The sequence below is a fragment of the Aulonocara stuartgranti genome (genome assembly GCF_965226115.1).
Source record: "Aulonocara stuartgranti genome assembly, chromosome: 18".
In the NCBI taxonomy this organism is placed as follows: domain Eukaryota; kingdom Metazoa; phylum Chordata; class Actinopteri; order Cichliformes; family Cichlidae; genus Aulonocara; species Aulonocara stuartgranti.
Window position 1 is genome coordinate 9,280,358 of NC_138954.1, and position 24,554 is coordinate 9,304,911.

Genomic DNA, 24,554 nt, shown 5'->3' on the forward strand with positions numbered 1-24,554 from the left:
GTCGCCCAGTCCCAGGACCCTGACAAAAACATGTAAAAGAATAGTCAATATAATATGCTACCAATTTTTGTAGTGTCCTAAAAATAATGTCTCATTGAAATTCAGATACAAAACTGTTTTGTCAATAAAGTGTTTTAGTAGCTACTGACAGAACTGAAGCAGTGAAACAAGGCATTGACGGGAAGTTCATAAATAGCACAGCTGTGAGATGGGCCTGGTCCTGTGTCTCTCTGGAAACACTTCATGGTTTCACTTCTTGAATATAGAAAGCTTGAGACTCAACATCATTTTTCTTTTTGATTAAATGATGAATGATAAATGAGTAAATGTTAACACTTATAGAAATAATTGGTGCTTCTTTTTTGTCAGTTCAGTTTTTCTCAAACTGAACATTAAGGCAAAACTCACAAACATGGAAAGAGCAAACCTTCATTGTATCTTATTCTATGACTGGAAACACATATATACTAAAAATGTGTTATTACGTACTATCTGTATATTGAACTACAATCATTGTATCATAAAGAATCCTTTAAGAAAGAATAATTTTGCTTTTGTTGAAAGACAGTCATATGTTTTGACATTATTTTGTGAGAAAATTATGGAAAAAACACATCTATTTGAGTGTGTAGTGAGGTTCGGGGGTGCAAACTGAAGTATGGCAAAAGCAAGCTTGTCTGCTGTTCTGCTCATTTTATTTCTCGTTCTTGTTCTCGATCTGTGAAAAGATGCCACTTCCTTTTACTTGTATTACATTTCTGTTTTTTCGTGCAAGTATTTTTGCTTAACGTGTAAAATGTAAAGGGTGTTACATTCTAAAAATCCCAAAGAAGTCACTGCAAATGAAGCTATTTAACAGTGAATGCACTCTTACATCACCTGTGAGGACTAAACTTCAATATTATATGTTAAAAAGCAGATAGTCTGAAACAATTTCAACCATAATGTTTATATCTTTTTCATTTCTATAGTTCATGGGGAAAGTTAAAATGCATTACATTTTCATTCTATTGAATTCTAAATGTTTTACTAATAGTTAACTAAGAATAAATTCTAATGTCTTTCATCATATGTTTGGCCCTTCAGATAAAATGGGGACCTGTTCCTTTTAACTGTGACAAAGGAAACTTTGTGGCTAAACCTGTGAGTGGATCTGGGAGATGTTTTTGTTTGTTTTTAGTTTTTTACTCATTACAAGATGTGCCTGATATCTTTGATTGTGATTTTCAACAAAAATGCCTCAAATGTTGAAGCTTTAATTAATGCATTGTTTGTGCATTAAAGCAAAATGTTAATTCATGTGCATTCTTTAATGAAGTTAGGTAAATGAATGCACAAAATCAAGTAATAAAACAGGGTTTGTGCTTACTTTTGCCCTATAAGACTGCAGCCAGTAGTTGTGAAAAAGAAAAAAAGTGAGACAGTTCAGTTCAGTTTCATTTGTTCACAGTTCCACATTTTGGAGTCAAAGAAGTTAGAGATTCAACCATGTCTTTTGTTGTGATGGTGGCACTGCTGTTCTGTTCTGAGATACTCGGTAGGAAACTTTCTAATTAAATGTAAATATCATGTGTGATTTATGACTTGATCATTTAATACAGACTTGGAGTAGAACTGAGTATACATATGGTTAACCTATATGAATGTGCAATTTGATCAAAGTAGTATGGAAGAAGATATATTGTTTTTATAATTGTTTACTTCATTGTTTGAAGTCTAAAAGAAGATTTGTCAAGATACACGATGTTGACTAAAATCTGATTTAATAACTCAGGTTGTAAATCTAACATGAAAGTTCACTCAAGTACTGTAAGTGGGCCATAAACACTGACAAGATCTATTCAATAACTAGTCAGTACATTTACCAAATTTGTTATAAATGGAGTCTTAAATAAAGAAATTTAAAAGCAATGTGTTGTTTTCCTAAACTACATGACAATGAAGATGGAAGTTCTTAAAATACTGTTAAATTCTTTGTATGAATTCTGAAGTTAAGAAATTTTAGAAGATTCATTGACTATATACCTATTGTGTTTGATTTGTTTGGTACTGTCACATTTAATGTTTTAAAGGGTCACATCCTGTGTTTGGAGAGGAGGATAATATAACTCATGATGTTGTGGAATCTGACTTTGATATTAGTAACTGGACTGAATTAGACTTAATGGAAGTGAAAGACTTGCCTAGTGGAGTCCTTTGTCCTTATTATGATTACGAGTATGAAGAGGACATGGAAGAAGACATTCCCATGGAAGTGGATGAATTATTTTATTGTAGGTATGTTAACAATCAAAACCAGTGCTGGGCTGCTGCTATATTACTAAAATTTTGGATGTCGTATATCTGCCTCCAGATCCATTGTCTCCAGTTAACCTGATAGTGGACTCCATGTTCAACAGCTCATACTCCTGCAACCTTACTGTGACCTGCAGTACATATAACTTTGACATCAACAGCATTTTTAAATGTAATAACAAAACTTGCCATCAAGAGGGAGGAGAGCAAAGAGAGACCTGGTGGTGGGCCAACATTGCTCTTCATGTCTACATGTGAGATGGATCCATCATATGTAACTACAGCAATGAAGTAAACTGGACCAAGGATATGATAGAGATTGGACAGTTTTGTCCTCGAAATGTCGGTAAGTCAGATAAGCAGATTTTTTTTTTCTGATAACATTTTCCAGCCTGGAAATTCACTGTAAGCCTAAAAACATTTGGATAACATGCAAACATGCATTATGTTATTGTCTGCATGTGTGAAAAACAAACAAAAGAACTAGTAAGTAATTAATCAATATCATTATAACTGAATATTTAGTGAATGGTAACCTGTTTTTTTGGTACAGCTTTAGTACTTTCAACATATGTTGTTTTATTACAGGCTCTAAAATACATACATCAAAAATTACATTGTGAATCAAATGATCTCCACATCCAGTGAGAGGTATTACTGGTTTTATCCTTTCCTAATGTGCTGTAAAGGCAAAGTCTGGTTTTGCTCTGTGTTTCAGGTTCTGAGAGTTTCTCTGACGGTGTCTCCTTCTGTATGGTGAAGACAGCCGTGTTCTCTGTTGGTCTGATCATCATGGTCTTTGCTGTCATCACTGTTCACCTCATAGAGAAACTTCAGAAGCAAAACTAAAGAAAAAAAAGGGACGCACATCTACCCATGAAACTGTTCATGTACCTTTACAAGAACTTCACAGGGCATGTATTATTAGCTGTGAATGAAGTCCACCAAATGCTTAATTTATAAATAGAACTTGCTGATGTGTTTTTTAGGATTTAATCTGAGGAAAAAGTGTCTGGGAGGCTAAGCAGGTTTTTGACTTTTGAATGTTTGGTATATATCACTTTTGATTGCAGACATTTCTCCTGTTTGCTATTTATTCCTGCTGTCTACTATTTCTATTTTATTCCAGCACAGCCCCTTAATTTAGTTGTATGTGTACAATGACAATAAAGCGCTATTCTATTCTATTCTATTCTATTCTACATGTGTCTTTGATATCACCAGCAGAGGGCAGTGGATGACCTGTATTTTTGTGTTATTTTAATGTTTGTTAATCTTGTGGGACCATACAGGAAGGCCGGATCGGCTCTGTGTTTAAAAAATCTTAATCTCTGTTCCTATGGGTCTTACCTAGTAAGCAATGCAAAGACTCGCCCAGTTTCAACTGGCCCCTCTCTAGATTAGTGCATTTGTCATATGACTGGGTTTAGTTTAGTGGCCTAAACAGTAAGCCCTATAAGACCTAACCTATTAGAGCTATTTACAATAAAATGGATTAATACTCAGATTTCTACCTTTACTGTTTCTACGTTTACTGGAAGGGAATGTCCACATTTTTTGTCCACATTCCACACTTTCAAAAGGGGCAAATCACGAGCAACATTCAGAGAAATCTAAAAGGCTGGACACAGAACTAAAAGAAAGTAATTTGTTTTTGCTGAAATTAAAGTGAGCTAAAAATGGCATTCAAAAAGCTCAAAAAAATGAAATTTGTTTTGTTTAATAATTTTTCATGTACATATGCATTCAAAACCTTTTTTTTGGGAAAAGGTTGAACTTTATTATCAGACTTTATCAACATATTTAAATAAGTGTAAAAAGGGCAATGAAGTACATTCATGTGTTCACTTTGGCAATGAAAGAATGTGCGGTTTCAATAGGACAAACGTGACAGTGTTCCAGGTTTAACAATGTGCTGCTGTTGTTGGTGTAAAACATTTCATGTTGTACATTGGAGCTATGAAAGCCAGAGAGTTTACGTTGCCCTCCTTTATCATACTGACACTGTTGTTCTGCACCGAGACACCAGGTAAGAAATGTTACGTCTAAATAACCAGAAATAAGTTTAGGATTTTTTTAAAAAAAAATCCTAAACTGCTTTTAAAAATATCACTGTAAGTAAAAACTGTGATAATTGTGATATTAGTGTGGATGGGTTTGTGTCTAAAATTGTCTAAAAAGACAATATTAAACGTAAAAAATCAGATACCCTGAAACAATTTCAATCATCATGTTTATATTGTTGTCCTTTCTGTAGTTCATGGGGAAAGTTAAGACACTGACCAATAACAATAATACATTTTCATTTTTATTACCCATTAACAAATTCCGCCAAATGCCTAATTTGTGAATAAAAATGCTTTTTGCTGGTGTTAAAAATGTTGTTGAGGCTTTTATCTCAGGGAAAAAGTATTTGGGAGGCTAAGCAGGTTTTTGACTTTGGAATATGGACTTCTTTGATATCACCCACATAGGGTAGAGGGTGACTTTGGAGGCAGGCTACAAAGGCAGGAACAACCTCCTTCTAAACGTCAGTAAGACAAAGGAGCTGATAGTGGACTTCAGCACTAAGCAGGAGAGGAACTACCAGACCCCTGTCATCAACGAGTGCCCAGTGGAGAGAGTGGACAGCTTCAAATACCTCGGAGTTCACATCACGCAGGACCTGTCATGGTCCTGTCACATCAACACCGTGGTGAAAAAGGCCCGTCAGCGTCTCTACCACCTCAGACGCTTGAGAGACTTCCAACTGCCCTCCAAGGTGCTCAGGAACTTTTACTCGTGCACCATAGAGAGCATCCTGGCGGGAAACATCTTAACCTGGTTCGGGAACAGCACCATGCAGGACAGACGAGCTCTACAGAGGGTTGTGCGATCAGCTGAGCGCACCATCCGCTCCGAGCTCCCTGACCTGCACTCAATCTACAGCAGGCGGTGCTGGACCAAGGCCAGGAAGATCGTGAAGGACCTCAGCCATCCCAACAATAGACTGTTCTCTCTGTTGAGGTCAGGAAAGCGATTCCGCTCCCTGAAGACCAACACAGAGAGACTGAGGAGGAGCTTCTTCCCGCAGGCGATACGGTCTCTCAATCACACCACCACACAGTACTGACCCACACATATGGTTCTTACACACACACTGGACATTCTGGACATTGTTTTCACTTCATCACTTAAATCACTGCTGCTGTTATTGTGTATATATTTATTTATACTTCTTGGGTATTTTCTTCATACATTCTTATATAGTTCTATATTGTGTATTTTGTTGTACAGTTATTTTATTTTCAATTTAATTTATATATTTTATCTTATTCTTTCCCAGTGTGTTGTACAGTTATTTCATTTTTAACCTTAATTTATATTTTATTCCTTCCTAGTTAAATTTACCCTTTTTAATTTTTCATATTTATTTCCTATCTTATTCATAGCCTTTTCCTTTTTGTTTTCTTTAGGTCACGAGCAGTTGTCCAAGCATTTCACTACATATCGTACTATGTATGACTGTGTATGTGACAAATAAAATTTGAATTTTGAATTTGATTGCCGAGCAGAAAATATACAGATTAATAGTGTTTTTGTGCTATTTTAATGTTTGTCGGTTTTGTGGGACCAGTACCCCAATACAAGTAGTCTGGATGGGCCCTCTGCTTAAAAAGTCACTTATCCAGTAGACAATGCAAGGCTTAGATAGAGCCTGATGGGTGTTCTAACCACCGCTCTCTCCCAGCTGACTACTCCACTGACTCTGGTAAAAATTGAGCATTAGTAGCCATGGAGTCAAAGGCAGTGTGCTGTGAAACCATGGCTATGTCAGATCGACAACTGGCACAGCTCAAAGATAGTTCACTTGTGCACTGTTGGTCTGTGTCAAGTCTAGAGGAACAACGCAATCGTTAGAAGGGTATGAGGGGCTGACCCTGTTTTGCTGTCAGTGGTATAAAACACTTCCATGTTGTTGCGTTTCAGAGAAACCTCGAGACTCTAGAATGTTTTTCTTTGTGATTCTTGTGTTGCTGTCCTGCACTGAGGCTGAAGGTAGGAAAAAAATGTCTAGATATTAGCACACATATAGTAGAAGTATATTGCAACCGCTTCCTTAATTCAACAGGGACAGAACTAACAAAGATGGAAAGTGCAAATGTTTTCTTTTATAGTAGTGTTCACTACAAAAGATATCTGTTATTTTATTGCAGCGGATGAAAGACTTGATTAATGTCTCAAAGTACATCACAGTTTAATCGGAGCTGTGTCTTTGACAGGCGGAATAAGCTTTGACAAGTTAGTCCATCTAAAATAGTCACTTCCTCTTTCTCGCAGTGACTCGGTTTGTGTGCTAGAAGGTTTCCTGGTTCTGAGAGAAAATAAAACCAGCACAACCAAAGCTTTCAATACAGAACTTTAGAAGCATTGAACACTGCAGTTCCAGGATGATTTCAGACACAGATGAGGAGTAACTGCTGCCATCTTTTCATACTTTGACCATTCAACACCACATGAGAAAAACTGTAAAATCTTACCCTGCTATGAAAGCTATTAGAGCTGCCTAATAATTTATTGTAAAACAACTAATTGTCCAATAATTTCCAATGATAATAAAAAAACAATATAAATATAATAAATCAAACAACGTGTGAATACATGATTTTTATGTCTTTATAGGGTCTGAGAACATGTTTGTACTTAATAGAACTTACATGTGGACATAAAGAAACCTGTTGTAGTAGACAAAAATAAACTTAATTTACTACCACTAACAATGTTGGTAACTATTATTATAAAGATGCAATCATGTTTGACACATGTGAAGGACAGTCTGAGTTATTTAGACAAAATTAGTCTTTGCTTTTAACCTAAAAAAAAAAGATTAACAGGAAATACTGTGTAATGTTCAAGCAGACAGTTAGGGTCTGAAATACTAAGAGTAAGGATTTCAAATGTTTTATAACTTTATCTCAGTCTTCATTTCATTTTTCATTGTTGACTCCTTCATGGCCGATTTGTGGTTTGGTTCTTTGACGTGGTCTGGGAGCAGACCCATTCTGTAAGGTTTGGGGTTGTAGCTTCCCTATTTCTGTCATGGAGGGAAGCAGAGATAGTTTAATGAATTTGGGCAACTCTAGATATTAGAGGTGCACCATCCAAAGTTGTGTGGAAGTCATAACTTCTAATAGGAACTGATTTTCACGAGAAGGTTTATCTGTGAAGTCCACATTTTATTGTTGGAAATTATCTCAACAAACAGTAACTGAAGGACGATGTGGGGCAAGTTACACACAAATCTATATTAAGTTTAGAGATGTCTGATTGGTGTAAGGGTTTTTATTACAGCTGAATAACAATTAAAGATATTTGCACTAATAAATGTGTTTATTTATCAACATATAAACAGATTATATAAAAATGTTGACAAAACAATAATAAAAATACTAAAAAAAAATACTGTATTTAATTTGAGAGACTTCCAGTTGCATGTTAATAAGATGATTCTGATATCAGGTTTGTTGTTTTTCTTTTCTTTTAGGGCTCCAACATGTGTTTCTCCTCCGTGGAAAGGACTTACACCTGGATATAAAGAAATCTGTTGTACTAGACAAAAAAACTGATTTGTTCTGGATATTTAATAAAATTAACAATGTAGCTAGATGTGGTTTTAATAATGATCCAGTTGTGTTTGACAAATATGAAGGAAGGGCTGAGCTCTTCAGGCAAAATTATGGGTTGTTATTAAAGAATGTGCAACACAGTGACAGTGGAGATTATACTGCATTCATGCTTAGCTATGAAGTCCAAAAGGTAGCTGAATACAAGGTCATAGTCCAAGGTAGGTTTCTGTTTTCATTATCTTTTTGAAATGGTGATACAACATAAATCTCTTTATGCCTGTTACTCTTCAGATCCAGTTTCTCCAGTTGACCTGACAGTGGACTCTGTGTCTGGCAGTTCAGACTCCTGTAACCTCATTGTGACCTGCAGCACAGTGGACTCTCAAATCAGCAGCATTTTCACATGTGATGCCCAAAACTGCTCTCTGGTAGACAAAGGAAGCTTTAAAGCCCAAACCTATTCTTCCAATCTCACTGTCAATTTGCAGCAAGACTTAATCGTCTGTAATCACAGCAACCAAGTGAGCGTGGAACAGACTAAGAAGGACATTAAACGTTATTGCAAGGAAAAACCAGGTAAGATTCAAAGACATCACATTCATTTGTACATTCTGCAAAATCATGTCTTGACCCTTTGTTGGGGCAGTTGTAACCAATCAGCTGTCCTATAATGAGCACATCCACTCAGAAGTTACCAGAAATTTTCAAGCTTGTGTCAATCTCAAAACCTGTGTTAAATACCTTTAGTAGTAGTTGACTGCTTGAAGAATAATTCTGGTTAACAATAGTTGGCATGAGAAGTATTCCATATGTATATCACCAAATTTGACAGTTATTATCTTTCTTTTGATGAGAAAATCTAAAATATTCTGAATACTAGAGTGTAAGGTCGATGGCAAAAACTTGCATTGTGGTGGCCCACCAGAGGGGTCACACCCAGGTGAGGGGTTTTGCTGGGTTTTGCGCGCAATGTGTTCAGTTCATGTTTGGTGGTCAATAAAGTTGGAGGAAAAGGCTAAGCCTCCTGTGTTGTCTGACCCTTCACTCCACAGCATTAGATTTTTAAGGATGACAACAAAAGCTGCCCATCACAATCTCTAATGCTTTTATTTGTGCCTATTTATTACATAAATAAGTCATTTGTAACTATAGCAACCAGGTCACAATTAAATTAGATCAATCTAAATTGGTTCTGTACATTACCACAATGAATTTAAATGAAACAACTCAGATGTAGTTGAAGTGCAGACTTTAAGCTTTAATTCAGCCGGTTGAACAAAAAGACTGTATAAAATGTGAGGAACGAAAATTCTTTAGCTCCTTACAATGAATTCATTTCAGGAGCTCAAGATTAATTGGAAAAGTTGAATAACTGAAAATAAATTGTTAATTTCTAATACTTTGCTGGAAATGACACCCTGAAGTCTTGAACTCATGGACATCATCAGATTTTGGGTTTTCTCCTTTTTTATGCTCTGCCAGGTCTTTACTACAGAGGCTTTCAGTTGCTGTTTGTTTGTGGGCCCGTCTTCTCTTTATTTCTGAGTTCATCAGTGCTTTCTTTCTTTCTCAGGATGTACGAAATTGTAGATTTTGCCACTCCTAATCTTAAAGCCGTTTCTCAAATGGGATTTTTCTGTTTTTGCAGCTTAAGGATGTTGTTTCACCTGCATGGAGAGCTCCTTTGACTGCATGTTGTCTGTTGACAGCAAAATGTTCCAAACACAAGCACCACACCTTAGATCAGCTCCAGGCCTTTTATCTGCTTAATTGATAAAAACATACAAAGGAATTGCTCACACCTGCCCATGAAATGACCTTCGAGTCAATTGTCCAATTACGTTTGGCCCCTTTAAAAAGACTGTGGGACACATTAAGTTCCATGTCCATTATATAACTGTAATTAGAATATGTTTCAATAAAGTGTCCAAATATATATGGACCTAACTGTATATAAACCTCAGTCCTCCCTCAATCCCTAAATCTAATTTAGTCAAATAATCACAATAGTCACTTGCTTTTTCCTCTGGAATGCTGAATACAGTTGGGATACATTCAGAAATAAATTAACTGTATTTCTGAAATGTAAAAGATTTCTTGAGTCAGATAAAAGAAACTGTACTTTGAATTTACTTAGTGTGTTTCATTATTTCTGCTCATGTCTGCAGGTATCTCCATCTGTGTGGTGAAGACAGTCGTGTTTTCTGTTGGTCTGATCATCATGGTGATTGCTGTGATCAGTGTCCACATTATGGAGAAGATTAAGAAGCAAAAATAAAGAAGAGGCTTTCCACTTACACATATAACTTATATGGTTTTAGAAAATGTTGAGGTTATAGATACCAGTGGTAGATAACTACACAGGTTAACACATTTTGGGGGTTTGCAAACATTAAAAATTCTCAAATATCACACAAGGAATCTGTATCACTTTGTAAATAAAATGCTTGTTGCTCATGTTAATAATATTACAGAAGATTTCATCTTGAAAACAAAACTTTTGGTGGTCTGACCCCTGAACTGAAGAAATTGTCAAATTAGATGATATAGGTTAAAAATTTCCATTTTACTTACTTTATAACTTAGCTTCCTAATGTGGCAACACAGGGGTAATTAAAACTGAGAGTTAGATAAAACTGTGAACAGTTTGGTTCATCTTTAGTTATATGGTTCTATCCAGCATATTCTATCTTGATATGCTGTCTTATCACAGGTTAATTTTTCAAAAATATTAGCAATGATTTATGCAAAGAAAGGGCTACGTACAACTCTTTATTTCTATTAATGTCTTACTTCATTCCTACCTGATTGACATGTTTAGGAATTATGAGTGATTGGCTCACTGTAGTGGTAAAAGTTGCTACCAATCAAATTATGATATGGTAAAGTTAAAACAAAACACAACTGACTGTTTTATATTATATCTAATATATATTATGTAATTATCCTTATAATTACAAAATGTTTTAAGTAAGATTTATGTTTTGTAATTTAAATCTGACATCACAAAAGTATTTTGGAGGTTGAATAATGTATTTTGTAACTGCAGTACACATAATACTAATTTTGAACAATTTTGTCCAGGTTCCTTGCCACCAGGGACTCCTTCAGGACCATCGTGTTCAGTTACAGAGTCGGGGTGTCCACGGTGAGCCAGATCATCCCCCAGGTAGCGACGGCCATCTGGGACTGTCTAGTGGACGACTTCATGGATGTGCCTTCACCTGGAGACTCAAAGAGAAAGTATATACAGTGGTCCCTCATTTATTGCAGCAGGGTTTCTCAGAATAACTAGCCCCTCGCCACACACTTTATACACTTTATTTTTTAATTTTTTTTTTTTAAACACACACATGAAGATTAGTCACAGTTCTCACAAGTTGATTCTCACAGTGCAAACCTTTGTAGATTTCAAAACGTAAAAGTATCATTATGCTGTTTTTTCTTCGTCTGCCTGCCACATTTGTGCGCCTTTTCCCCTCCAGGAGTCACTCCATAAGCCAATGAGATTATCACATGACATTTTTGAACAGGGATATTTCTTTTTAACTGTTTTCAATTTAACGTAATATTTAAGTGTTTCTTAGTTTTAGACTAGTTGGTTAGTCTATTTCAATGTTTTAAACCATATCCCAGGGTTTTTACTTCACCATTTATGGAGTTTTAAGAAGCAAATAAAAGACAGAGCTTAATTCTGTAAAGATTAGATGAAAAATACTCAAAGGATAAATTCAATTGGTTTATTATTTTATTACATAAGTTGAAAAAAGTAAAACAAGTAACTACAGAAACAACAAAAGAAAATTTAAACAATCAAATAAGTAAATGAAGGGGGGGGAGGAGAGAAAACCCCAACAATCCCCTCTGAGCAAGCACTAGGCGACAGTGGGGAGGAAAAACTGCCTTTTAACGGGCAGAAACCTCCAGCAGAACCAGGCTCAGGAGGGGGCAGTCAACTGCTGGGACTGGTTGGGGGGTGAGGGTGGAAAAAAAGAAAAAAGATTAAGAAGGTAGGGAATAGGTGTTAGGAGAGAAAGGGAGAGGGGGGACAGGAGAGGTGACAATTAAGATGGCTCACAGGTGGAGGAAGACGAGGCTAAATCATCTGAATAACCAGCAGAAGCCTCTTTTCTTCGTTTCCAGGTATTTTTCCATGAGCGCTTTTTTCTCCAGGATAAGGGTTCTCAACTGATCGTTTGTTTCTGCATTTTGCTTCTCGAGTTGCTTGCATCTTTGCTCCATTTCTTTTAATCCTGCTTGTTCTTTTCTAGGCTTTTCTTTCGGGTCTTTGTATGTTGCCTTCTCCATTCGATTTGCCTTGCGCATGTCTGTATTTCTCTCTTGTTTTTTGTTGTACATCTCTTCTTTCAGGTCAATTTTTCTCTTGAATTCTTCATGCATACGCAGCAGGTGTTCCCATTTTTTCTCTTGTTGTTGCTTTTGTGCCTCCATTTCAGTTATTTGGCTCCTCAAGTCAGTGACCCTCAACAACATCACATTCATGAGCTCTGAGTGTTTTTTCCTTATTCCATCGATCGTACACTGCATCTCTGAACATTGCTTTTCCAGTATTTCCTTTTCTCTTTCCAGTTCAGGTGTTTTGTCCTTCATTTCATTACAAAATTCTCGTAGTTCTAGATTCCTTTTCTCAAAGTCCTGGAGAATACGTTTTTCCTCTTCCTGTTGCTTTTTTTCTTCAAGAAGCTCTTTATTTTTGCACTCTGTTTCATCAAACCTGACTTTCAGATCTACGTACATTTCCCTCATGGCTTTGAGTTTGTGCTCCATTGGTGTTTCTTTTTCTCTTTCCAGTTCAGGTGTTTTGTCCTTCATTTCATTACAAAATTCTTGCAGTTTTAGATGCCTTCTCTCAAACTTCCGGAGAATACGTTTTTCTTCTTCCTGTTGCTTTTTTTCTTCAAGAAGCTCTTTATTTTTGCACTCTGTTTCATCAAACCTCACTGTCAGATCTACGTACATTTCCCTCATGGCTTTGAGTTTGTGCTGCATTTGTATTTCCTTTTCTCTTTCCAGTTCAGATTTTTTGTCCTTCATTTCATTACAAAGTTCTCGCAGTTCTAGATTCCTTCTCTCTAAGTCCTGGAGAATACGTTTTTCTTCTTCCTGTTGGCGGATTTTTTCAATTGTTTTCTCAGCTTCATTGAGTTTTCCTTGAAGCACCTGATTCTTTTGCTCCATGTTTTGGAGATCCCATTGTATCTCCTCAATAGTAGCTTTCTTTCCTTGAAGCTGGGCAGATGTTTCTTTTAATTCAGCACTCTGTCCCGACGAAAGAAAACGGGAGAAAAACTTCTTTCGTCCTTGACCAAACTTCATTCCCCAGCCCTCATTTATCATTTTTATATCAGGCTGGCGTTGCTGTTTTCCTTCCAGGTCTTTATTTCGTGCTTCCAATTGTCTGCACTTCTCCTCTAGTTGAAGCTTCTCTTCTTCAATTTGTTTAACTTTGTAATGGAGGTCAGAGTTTTCCTTCTGACTTTCCTGTAATGCCCTTTGGACTGATAAGACAGCATCCATGGTCATTTCTCCTGGAGAGATTGGCTGGCCAGACCACGAAGGAGAGGCAGCATTATCTTTTTTTCTTTGTCTGCGTTTTCGTGGACGCATATTGGAGCCTGTGCACAGTGACTCTGAAAAGGCTTAGAAATATTTCCAAATGTATCTGTTGTCGAACGTTTGAAGGCTGCGAACAAACTGCTTTAGAATTGCTGCTGTTCCCTATTTATGGACTTCAGAACTTCAAAAGTGATGATGTCACAAGCACATTAAAGATGTGCTTGTGACATCATCACTCCATAAGCCAATCAGATCAATCAGATTGTCACATGACAGAATGGGGATGTTTGTTTTTTTTGGGGTTTTTTTTTAGGTTTAATTAGAGAGTCATCAGTACTCAGCTGACAGGGCTGGTTGCTATAGTAACTCCTGTGAGTGGCAGGAGGGGATGGGACGCACACACACCACAGTTGGGGTCAGACACAGAGAAAGGCAAACAGGAACTAGAAAGTGCATTTTCTGAAGAAACTGCAGTGTGAATGCTTGAATCTGAATGTATGCACTGAAATGAATTAATTGCTGAATTTAAGTTAAAAATGTTGAACGAGATGAAAAATACAGAAATTTTCACCTGAAAACCAAAGTGCTGAAGTGCTAAAAGCTGACATTCACAGAGAGGAAGTTTGAAAATAGCTGAAAATGTTTTAAATGTAAATTAGAAAAACCTAAGAAATGAGCAAATAAAATTTAGTAAGAAAACATCTGAAAAAATATTAAAAGTTAATATTCTTTGAATCACTGAATGACTAAAATGTGATCCCTCCGCTTGGATCCACACAGTTTAAAAAATTTAAAAGTCTGAGCTTTGAAAGACACGGTGTTGGAAAGAGAACAACGATGGCGACGTTTTGAGGGTAAAATGATGGCTGTAACACTGTGGACACAGCAGCAGTTGAAAGAGAAGTGTTTAATATGAATCTTGGCAGAGTGAGAGAGAGAGCTCGTTAAGCAGGCAGGTGTGAGCCTGGTTGCTATAGTGACTGCACCCAGTGGCTCCATACACACGACACAGACATGCACCTCACTTTTGCTCCTTAAAATGAACAGAAAAGTCAGGCCGAAACAAATCGTTCCCAAATGAAAAGTAAAAGTCGTATTGACGAAATTCTTTCACCGTGAGCGACAGCAGCTTCTAGTCTACTGAATTCTCAGTTTTCATGCCTGTGGAGTTTATTATATGGACGTGGTGACAGTGGAAAGACACCATGCTCTTCTGATTTTCAAACCAACCTTCTGAGCGATTTTAACATTAGAGTCTATGGAAGAGTTGGAGGGAGGAGGCTGTGCATTGGTGACATTTATGAAAGAACCATAACACCTAGTACAATAGTAAACACATTGGATGAAAGAGGACAGCGATGGCTACGTTTTGAGGGTAAAATCATACCTGTAGAGCAAACGCTGCGGACACAGCAGCAGTTTTAAAAAAGATTTTAAGATTAATTTTTTTGCTCCTCTCACTCTAGCAGTTGAGCTGTCTCACTCTAGCCCCAACATTCCGTCCCATACACACCCATTATAAACTCTGAAACGGGTGAAAAAACATCATGAAACTTAAACTGGAACTGAAGAAAAAGTATAATAGATATTGAAAAGATAAATACAAGTTGAATAGTTGAATGTCTTGTCTTCGTTTTAAAGTTTGAATGGTGGCTCTATGACAATGTATGTGGAAGTAGATACAGTTTAAAGAGGAGGAAGTTGAATGAGAATTTGAAGGGTCTCCCCATTGAAATACATGGGAAATTTTTGTTGAAAAAAGTTGAATAATTTTAAAAATATAAATGTTAAAAATGAGAAAAGTAGAAGCAGTCATGTCCAAAAGAAGAGGAATCTAACGGTGTTTGAATGGTTTTTCTAAGTTGAACGGTTTTGAAGGAGTTAGATGCCAAAAAACAAATGCTTCCCAAGAGAAAACTGTGAGTGGCAGGAACTTCCAGACTACAACATATTAAATTTTCATGCCTGTAGAGTGTATTATACTGATGTGGTGACAGTGTAAAGACACCCTTCGATGTTAAATTTGAGCTGAAAATTGAGAGCAGTTTTAGAATGGTTATCTATGGGGGACAGAGAGGGAGGAGGCTGCGCTTTGATGGCATTTGTGAGAAAACCGTAAATCTGATCTCAATGAGGAAGCCACTGGATGAAAGTCTCTGTCAGAACATGGTATGAAATGTTTAGGTGTAAACTAGCGAGCTAACTTCCTGTTAACTTCTAACTCTGTTAAATTTAATAAATTCTGTTTTCATGGATGTTAAACTTAATTGTAACACCTGATAAATCAGCAACGCAGGTGATTTAATTAAAGATGAAAGAATTTAGACCGTTTTTAACTCTTAGTGTTCGTTTGCCTTTGGGACCTGATATGAACGGAGTTTTGGACCCAGATTACTCCGTGAAGCTCCTCACTACGGCAGCCGTAATGCTCTGACAATCCATCAAGCAGTGCGGATTACCAACGTTGTACTAAAACATTTTTTAACAGATTTCTGCACGCAGAAATCGGTTCGAGGTCAGTAAGCACAACCAGAATTCATACATACGGCACACTCTCGATTTTGGAGAAAATTAAAGGATTTTTTGTGTGGAAATACGTTATACAGAGGAAAAGAATATATATCGTGATATATATCGTTACTGCACATGCTTCAAATTATATCGCGATATGGATTTTAGGCCATATCGCCCAGCCCTACTCAAAAGGTCTCATCAAGTTCCGATTTAATTCGATTTACGCTATGTTATCAGTGTTTGCATTGATAGCATGGCTGTGGTGTCATATCAGTGTATGCTCTCGGTGTTTGCTGATATCAAACTGTGGTATGAGGACCACTGTGGGTTAATCTTTGTAGTGATACTCACTCCTTTTTTTTTTCTTTAGACCTAGTTTAATTCTGGTATAGTTGAATATTTGTATATAATCCCTGCAGCTGTCAGACTCTATAACAGGGGTCACCAGCCTTTCTTAAAACTGAGAGTTAGATAAAACTGTGAACAGTTTGGTTCATCTTTAGTTATATGGTTCTATCCAGCATATTCTATCTTGATATGCTGTCTTATCACAGGTTAATTTTTCAAAAATATTAGCAATGATTTATGCAAAGAAAGGGCTACGTACAACTCTTTATTTCTATTAATGTCTTACTTCATTCCTACCTGATTGACATGTTTAGGAATTATGAGTGATTGGCTCACTGTAGTGGTAAAAGTTGCTACCAATCAAATTATGATATGGTAAAGTTAAAACAAAACACAACTGACTGTTTTATATTATATCTAATATATATTATGTAATTATCCTTATAATTACAAAATGTTTTAAGTAAGATTTATGTTTTGTAATTTAAATCTGACATCACAAAAGTATTTTGGAGGTTGAATAATGTATTTTGTAACTGCAGTACACATAATACTAATTTTGAACAATTTTGTCCAGGTTCCTTGCCACCAGGGACTCCTTCAGGACCATCGTGTTCAGTTACAGAGTCGGGGTGTCCACGGTGAGCCAGATCATCCCCCAGGTAGCGACGGCCATCTGGGACTGTCTAGTGGACGACTTCATGGATGTGCCTTCACCTGGAGACTCAAAGAGAAAGTATATACAGTGGTCCCTCATTTATTGCAGCAGGGTTTCTCAGAATAACTAGCCCCTCGCCACACACTTTATACACTTTATTTTTAAATTATTTTTTTTTTAAACACACACATGAAGATTAGTCACAGTTCTCACAAGTTGATTCTCACAGTGCAAACCTTTGTAGATTTCAAAACGTAAAAGTATCATTATGCTGTTTTTTCTTCGTCTGCCTGCCACATTTGTGCGCCTTTTCCCCTCCAGGAGTCACTCCATAAGCCAATGAGATTATCACATGACATTTTTGAACAGGGATATTTCTTTTTAACTGTTTTCAATTTAACGTAATATTTAAGTGTTTCTTAGTTTTAGACTAGTTGGTTAGTCTATTTCAATGTTTTAAACCATATCCCAGGGTTTTTACTTCACCATTTATGGAGTTTTAAGAAGCAAATAAAAGACAGAGCTTAATTCTGTAAAGATTAGATGAAAAATACTCAAAGGATAAATTCAATTGGTTTATTATTTTATTACATAAGTTGAAAAAAGTAAAACAAGTAACTACAGAAACAACAAAAGAAAATTTAAACAATCAAATAAGTAAATGAAGGGGGGGGGGGGGGGGGAGGAGGAGAGAAAACCCCAACAATCCCCTCTGAGCAAGCACTAGGCGACAGTGGGGAGGAAAAACTGCCTTTTAACGGGCAGAAACCTCCAGCAGAACCAGGCTCAGGAGGGGGCAGTCAACTGCTGGGACTGGTTGGGGGGTGAGGGTGAAAAAAAGAAAAAAGATTAAGAAGGTAGGGAATAGGTGTTAGGAGAGAAAGGGAGAGGGGGGACAGGAGAGGTGACAATTAAGATGGCTCACAGGTGGAGGAAGACGAGGCTAAATCATCTGAATAACCAGCAGAAGCCTCTTTTCTTCGTTTCCAGGTATTTTTCCATGAGCGCTTTTTTCTCCAGGATAAGGGTTCTCAACTGATCGTTTGTTTCTGCATTTTGCTTCTCGAGTTGCTTGCATCTTTGCTCCATTTCTTTTAATCCTGCTTGTTCTTTTCTAGGCTTTTCTTTCGGGTCTTTGTATGTTGCCTTCTCCATTCGATTTGCCTTGCGCATGTCTGTATTTCTCTCTTGTTTTTTGTTGTACATCTCTTCTTTCAGGTCAATTTTTCTCTTGAATTCTTCATGCATACGCAGCAGGTGTTCCCATTTTTTCTCTTGTTGTTGCTTTTGTGCCTCCATGTCAGTTATTTGGCTCCTCAAGTCAGTGACCCTCAACAACATCACATTCATGAGCTCTGAGTGTTTTTTCCTTATTCCATCGATCGTACACTGCATCTCTGAACATTGCTTTTCCAGTATTTCCTTTTCTCTTTCCAGTTCAGGTGTTTTGTCCTTCATTTCATTACAAAATTCTCGTAGTTCTAGATTCCTTTTCTCAAAGTCCTGGAGAATACGTTTTTCCTCTTCCTGTTGCTTTTTTTCTTCAAGAAGCTCTTTATTTTTGCACTCTGTTTCATCAAACCTGACTTTCAGATCTACGTACATTTCCCTCATGGCTTTGAGTTTGTGCTCCATTGGTGTTTCTTTTTCTCTTTCCAGTTCAGGTGTTTTGTCCTTCATTTCATTACAAAATTCTTGCAGTTTTAGATGCCTTCTCTCAAACTTCCGGAGAATACGTTTTTCTTCTTCCTGTTGCTTTTTTTCTTCAAGAAGCTCTTTATTTTTGCACTCTGTTTCATCAAACCTCACTGTCAGATCTACGTACATTTCCCTCATGGCTTTGAGTTTGTGCTGCATTTGTATTTCCTTTTCTCTTTCCAGTTCAGATTTTTTGTCCTTCATTTCATTACAAAGTTCTCGCAGTTCTAGATTCCTTCTCTCTAAGTCCTGGAGAATATGTTTTTCTTCTTCCTGTTGGCGGATTTTTTCAATTGTTTTCTCAGCTTCATTGAGTTTTCCTTGAAGCACCTGATTCTTTTGCTCCATGTTTTGGAGATCCCATTGTATCTCCTCAATAGTAGCTTTCTTTCCTTGAAGCTGGGCAGATGTTTCTTTTAATTCAGCACTCTGTCCCGACGAAAGAAAACGGGAGAAAAACTTCTTTCGTCCTTGACCAAACTTCATTCCCCAGCCCTCATTTATCATTTTTATATCAGGCTGGCGTTGCTGTTTTCCTTCCAGGTCTTTATTTCGTGCTTCCAATTGTCTGCACTTCTCCTCTAGTTGAAGCTTCTCTTCTTCAATTTGTTTAACTTTGTAATGGAGGTCAGAGTTTTCCTTCTGACTTTCCTGTAATGCCCTTTGGACTGATAAGACAGCATCCATGGTCATTTCTCCTGGAGAGATTGGCTGGCCAGACCACGAAGGAGAGGCAGCATTATCTTTTTTTCTTTGTCTGCGTTTTCGTGGACGCATATTGGAGCCTGTGCACAGTGACTCTGAAAAGGCTTAGAAATATTTCCAAATGTATCTGTTGTCGAACGTTTGAAGGCTGCGAACAAACTGCTTTAGAATTGCTGCTGTTCCCTATTTATGGACTTCAGAACTTCAAAAGTGATGATGTCACAAGCACATTAAAGATGTGCTTGTGACATCATCACTCCGTAAGCCAATCAGATCAATCAGATTGTCACATGACAGAATGGGGATGTTTGTTTTTTTTGGGGGGTTTTTTTAGGTTTAATTAGAGAGTCATCAGTACTCAGCTGACAGGGCTGGTTGCTATAGTAACTCCTGTGAGTGGCAGGAGGGGATGGGACGCACACACACCACAGTTGGGGTCAGACACAGAGAAAGGCAAACAGGAACTAGAAAGTGCATTTTCTGAAGAAACTGCAGTGTGAATGCTTGAATCTGAATGTATGCACTGAAATGAATTAATTGCTGAATTTAAGTTAAAAATGTTGAACGAGATGAAAAATACAGAAATTTTCACCTGAAAACCAAAGTGCTGAAGTGCTAAAAGCTGACATTCACAGAGAGGAAGTTTGAAAATAGCTGAAAATGTTTTAAATGTAAATTAGAAAAACCTAAGAAATGAGCAAATAAAATTTAGTAAGAAAACATCTGAAAAAATATTAAAAGTTAATATTCTTTGAATCACTGAATGACTAAAATGTGATCCCTCCGCTTGGATCCACACAGTTTAAAAAATTTAAAAGTCTGAGCTTTGAAAGACACGGTGTTGGAAAGAGAACAACGATGGCGACGTTTTGAGGGTAAAATGATGGCTGTAACACTGTGGACACAGCAGCAGTTGAAAGAGAAGTGTTTAAGATGAATCTTGGCAGAGTGAGAGAGAGAGCTCGTTAAGCAGGCAGGTGTGAGCCTGGTTGCTATAGTGACTGCACCCAGTGGCTCCATACACATGACACAGACATGCACCTCACTTTTGCTCCTTAAAATGAACAGAAAAGTCAGGCCGAAACAAATCGTTCCCAAATGAAAAGTAAAAGTCGTATTGACGAAATTCTTTCACCGTGAGCGACAGCAGCTTCTAGTCTACTGAATTCTCAGTTTTCATGCCTGTGGAGTTTATTATATGGACGTGGTGACAGTGGAAAGACACCATGCTCTTCTGATTTTCAAACCAACCTTCTGAGCGATTTTAACATTAGAGTCTATGGAAGAGTTGGAGGGAGGAGGCTGTGCATTGGTGACATTTATGAAAGAACCATAACACCTAGTACAATAGTAAACACATTGGATGAAAGAGGACAGCGATGGCTACGTTTTGAGGGTAAAATCATACCTGTAGAGCAAACGCTGCGGACACAGCAGCAGTTTTAAAAAAGATTTTAAGATTAATTTTTTTGCTCCTCTCACTCTAGCAGTTGAGCTGTCTCACTCTAGCCCCAACATTCCGTCCCATACACACCCATTATAAACTCTGAAACGGGTGAAAAAACATCATGAAACTTAAACTGGAACTGAAGAAAAAGTATAATAGATATTGAAAAGATAAATACAAGTTGAATAGTTGAATGTCTTGTCTTCGTTTTAAAGTTTGAATGGTGGCTCTATGACAATGTATGTGGAAGTAGATACAGTTTAAAGAGGAGGAAGTTGAATGAGAATTTGAAGGGTCTCCCCATTGAAATACATGGGAAATTTTTGTTGAAAAAAGTTGAATAATTTTAAAAATATAAATGTTAAAAATGAGAAAAGTAGAAGCAGTCATGTCCAAAAGAAGAGGAATCTAACGGTGTTTGAATGGTTTTTCTAAGTTGAACGGTTTTGAAGGAGTTAGATGCCAAAAAACAAATGCTTCCCAAGAGAAAACTGTGAGTGGCAGGAACTTCCAGACTACAACATATTAAATTTTCATGCCTGTAGAGTGTATTATACTGATGTGGTGACAGTGTAAAGACACCCTTCGATGTTAAATTTGAGCTGAAAATTGAGAGCAGTTTTAGAATGGTTATCTATGGGGGACAGAGAGGGAGGAGGCTGCGCTTTGATGGCATTTGTGAGAAAACCGTAAATCTGATCTCAATGAGGAAGCCACTGGATGAAAGTCTCTGTCAGAACATGGTATGAAATGTTTAGGTGTAAACTAGCGAGCTAACTTCCTGTTAACTTCTAACTCTGTTAAATTTAATAAATTCTGTTTTCATGGATGTTAAACTTAATTGTAACACCTGATAAATCAGCAACGCAGGTGATTTAATTAAAGATGAAAGAATTTAGACCGTTTTTAACTCTTAGTGTTCGTTTGCCTTTGGGACCTGATATGAACGGAGTTTTGGACCCAGATTACTCCGTGAAGCTCCTCACTACGGCAGCCGTAATGCTCTGACAATCCATCAAGCAGTGCGGATTACCAACGTTGTACTAAAACATTTTTTAACAGATTTCTGCACGCAGAAATCGGTTCGAGGTCAGTAAGCACAACCAGAATTCATACATACGGCACACTCTCGATTTTGGAGAAAATTAAAGGATTTTTTGTGTGGAAATACGTTATACAGAGGAAAAGAATATATATCGTGATATATATCGTTACTGCACATGCTTCAAATTATATCGCGATATGGATTTTAGGCCATATCGCCCAGCCCTACTCAAAAGGTCTCATCAAGTTCCGATTTAATTCGATTTACGCTATGTTATCAGTGTTTGCATTGATAGCATGGCTGTGGTGTCATATCAGTGTATGCTCTCGGTGTTTGCTGATATCAAACTGTGGTATGAGGACCACTGTGGGTTAATCTTTGTAGTGATACTCACTCCTTTTTTTTTTCTTTAGACCTAGTTTAATTCTGGTATAGTTGAATATTTGTATATAATCCCTGCAGCTGTCAGACTCTATAACAGGGGTCACCAGCCTTTCTTAAAACTGAGAGTTAGATAAAACTGTGAACAGTTTGGTTCATCTTTAGTTATATGGTTCTATCCAGCATATTCTATCTTGATATGCTGTCTTATCACAGGTTAATTTTTCAAAAATATTAGCAATGATTTATGCAAAGAAAGGGCTACGTACAACTCTTTATTTCTATTAATGTCTTACTTCATTCCTACCTGATTGACATGTTTAGGAATTATGAGTGATTGGCTCACTGTAGTGGTAAAAGTTGCTACCAATCAAATTATGATATGGTAAAGTTAAAACAAAACACAACTGACTGTTTTATATTATATCTAATATATATTATGTAATTATCCTTATAATTACAAAATGTTTTAAGTAAGATTTATGTTTTGTAATTTAAATCTGACATCACAAAAGTATTTTGGAGGTTGAATAATGTATTTTGTAACTGCAGTACACATAATACTAATTTTGAACAATTTTGTCCAGGTTCCTTGCCACCAGGGACTCCTTCAGGACCATCGTGTTCAGTTACAGAGTCGGGGTGTCCACGGTGAGCCAGATCATCCCCCAGGTAGCGACGGCCATCTGGGACTGTCTAGTGGACGACTTCATGGCTGTGCCTTCACCTGGAGACTCAAAGAGAAAGTATATACAGTGGTCCCTCATTTATTGCAGCAGGGTTTCTCAGAATAACTAGCCCCTCGCCACACACTTTATACACTTTATTTTTTAATTTTTTTTTTTAAACACACACATGAAGATTAGTCACAGTTCTCACAAGTTGATTCTCACAGTGCAAACCTTTGTAGATTTCAAAACGTAAAAGTATCATTATGCTGTTTTTTCTTCGTCTGCCTGCCACATTTGTGCGCCTTTTCCCCTCCAGGAGTCACTCCATAAACCAATGAGATTATCACATGACATTTTTGAACAGGGATATTTCTTTTTAACTGTTTTCAATTTAACATAATATTTAAGTGTTTCTTAGTTTTAGACTAGTTGGTTAGTCTATTTCAATGTTTTAAACCATATCCCAGGGTTTTTACTTCACCATTTATGGAGTTTTAAGAAGCAAATAAAAGACAGAGCTTAATTCTGTAAAGATTAGATGAAAAATACTCAAAGGATAAATTCAATTGGTTTATTATTTTATTACATAAGTTGAAAAAAGTAAAACAAGTAACTACAGAAACAACAAAAGAAAATTTAAACAATCAAATAAGTAAATGAAGGGGGGGGAGGAGGAGAGAAAACCCCAACAATCCCCTCTGAGCAAGCACTAGGCGACAGTGGGGAGGAAAAACTGCCTTTTAACGGGCAGAAACCTCCAGCAGAACCAGGCTCAGGAGGGGGCAGTCAACTGCTGGGACTGGTTGGGGGGTGAGGGTGGAAAAAAAGAAAAAAGATTAAGAAGGTAGGGAATAGGTGTTAGGAGAGAAAGGGAGAGGGGGGACAGGAGAGGTGACAATTAAGATGGCTCACAGGTGGAGGAAGACGAGGCTAAATCATCTGAATAACCAGCAGAAGCCTCTTTTCTTCGTTTCCAGGTATTTTTCCATGAGCGCTTTTTTCTCCAGGATAAGGGTTCTCAACTGATCGTTTGTTTCTGCATTTTGCTTCTCGAGTTGCTTGCATCTTTGCTCCATTTCTTTTAATCCTGCTTGTTCTTTTCTAGGCTTTTCTTTCGGGTCTTTGTATGTTGCCTTCTCCATTCGATTTGCCTTGCGCATGTCTGTATTTCTCTCTTGTTTTTTGTTGTACATCTCTTCTTTCAGGTCAATTTTTCTCTTGAATTCTTCATGCATACGCAGCAGGTGTTCCCATTTTTTCTCTTGTTGTTGCTTTTGTGCCTCCATTTCAATTATTTGGCTCCTCAAGTCAGTGACCCTCAACAACATCACATTCATGAGCTCTGAGTGTTTTTTCCTTATTCCATCGATCGTACACTGCATCTCTGAACATTGCTTTTCCAGTATTTCCTTTTCTCTTTCCAGTTCAGGTGTTTTGTCCTTCATTTCATTACAAAATTCTCGTAGTTCTAGATTCCTTTTCTCAAAGTCCTGGAGAATACGTTTTTCCTCTTCCTGTTGCTTTTTTTCTTCAAGAAGCTCTTTATTTTTGCACTCTGTTTCATCAAACCTGACTTTCAGATCTACGTACATTTCCCTCATGGCTTTGA

The 24,554-nt window shown here is 37.2% G+C and overlaps 3 protein-coding genes across 5 annotated transcripts; all 3 read left to right on the forward strand.

Annotated features, from left to right (window-relative positions):
• The first annotated feature begins 1,459 nt into the window (after positions 1 to 1,459).
• LOC309694081 (uncharacterized protein) lies at positions 1,460 to 3,574 on the forward strand. The gene is made up of 4 exons (XM_082513829.1): positions 1,460 to 1,537; positions 2,073 to 2,273; positions 2,354 to 2,641; positions 3,014 to 3,574. The coding sequence occupies exons 1-3, from the start codon at positions 1,489 to 1,491 to the stop codon at positions 2,551 to 2,553; spliced, it is 450 nt and encodes a 149-aa protein (XP_082369955.1). The 5' UTR covers positions 1,460 to 1,488; the 3' UTR covers positions 2,554 to 2,641; positions 3,014 to 3,574.
• A 2,605-nt stretch (positions 3,575 to 6,179) lies between these two features.
• On the forward strand, positions 6,180 to 10,285 carry LOC309693375 (uncharacterized protein). 2 transcript variants are annotated; one of them, XM_082512500.1, is made up of 4 exons: positions 6,180 to 6,333; positions 7,820 to 8,119; positions 8,193 to 8,477; positions 10,070 to 10,285. In XM_082512500.1, exons 1-4 carry the CDS (start codon positions 6,285 to 6,287, stop codon positions 10,177 to 10,179), a joined length of 744 nt encoding a protein of 247 aa, XP_082368626.1. In that variant the 5' UTR covers positions 6,180 to 6,284; the 3' UTR covers positions 10,180 to 10,285. The 2 variants fall into 2 exon arrangements, with proteins under 2 accessions (XP_082368626.1, XP_082368627.1); XM_082512501.1 differs by lacking the exon at positions 10,070 to 10,285 and adding an exon at positions 9,550 to 9,855.
• A 530-nt stretch (positions 10,286 to 10,815) lies between these two features.
• Positions 10,816 to 23,258, forward strand: LOC309693378 (uncharacterized protein). 2 transcript variants are annotated; one of them, XM_082512507.1, is made up of 3 exons: positions 10,816 to 11,144; positions 16,918 to 17,076; positions 22,862 to 23,258. In XM_082512507.1, exons 1-3 carry the CDS (start codon positions 11,110 to 11,112, stop codon positions 23,070 to 23,072), a joined length of 405 nt encoding a protein of 134 aa, XP_082368633.1. In that variant the 5' UTR covers positions 10,816 to 11,109; the 3' UTR covers positions 23,073 to 23,258. The 2 variants fall into 2 exon arrangements, with proteins under 2 accessions (XP_082368633.1, XP_082368632.1); XM_082512506.1 differs by lacking the exon at positions 10,816 to 11,144 and adding an exon at positions 11,764 to 12,044.
• Positions 23,259 to 24,554: the final 1,296 nt, after the last annotated feature.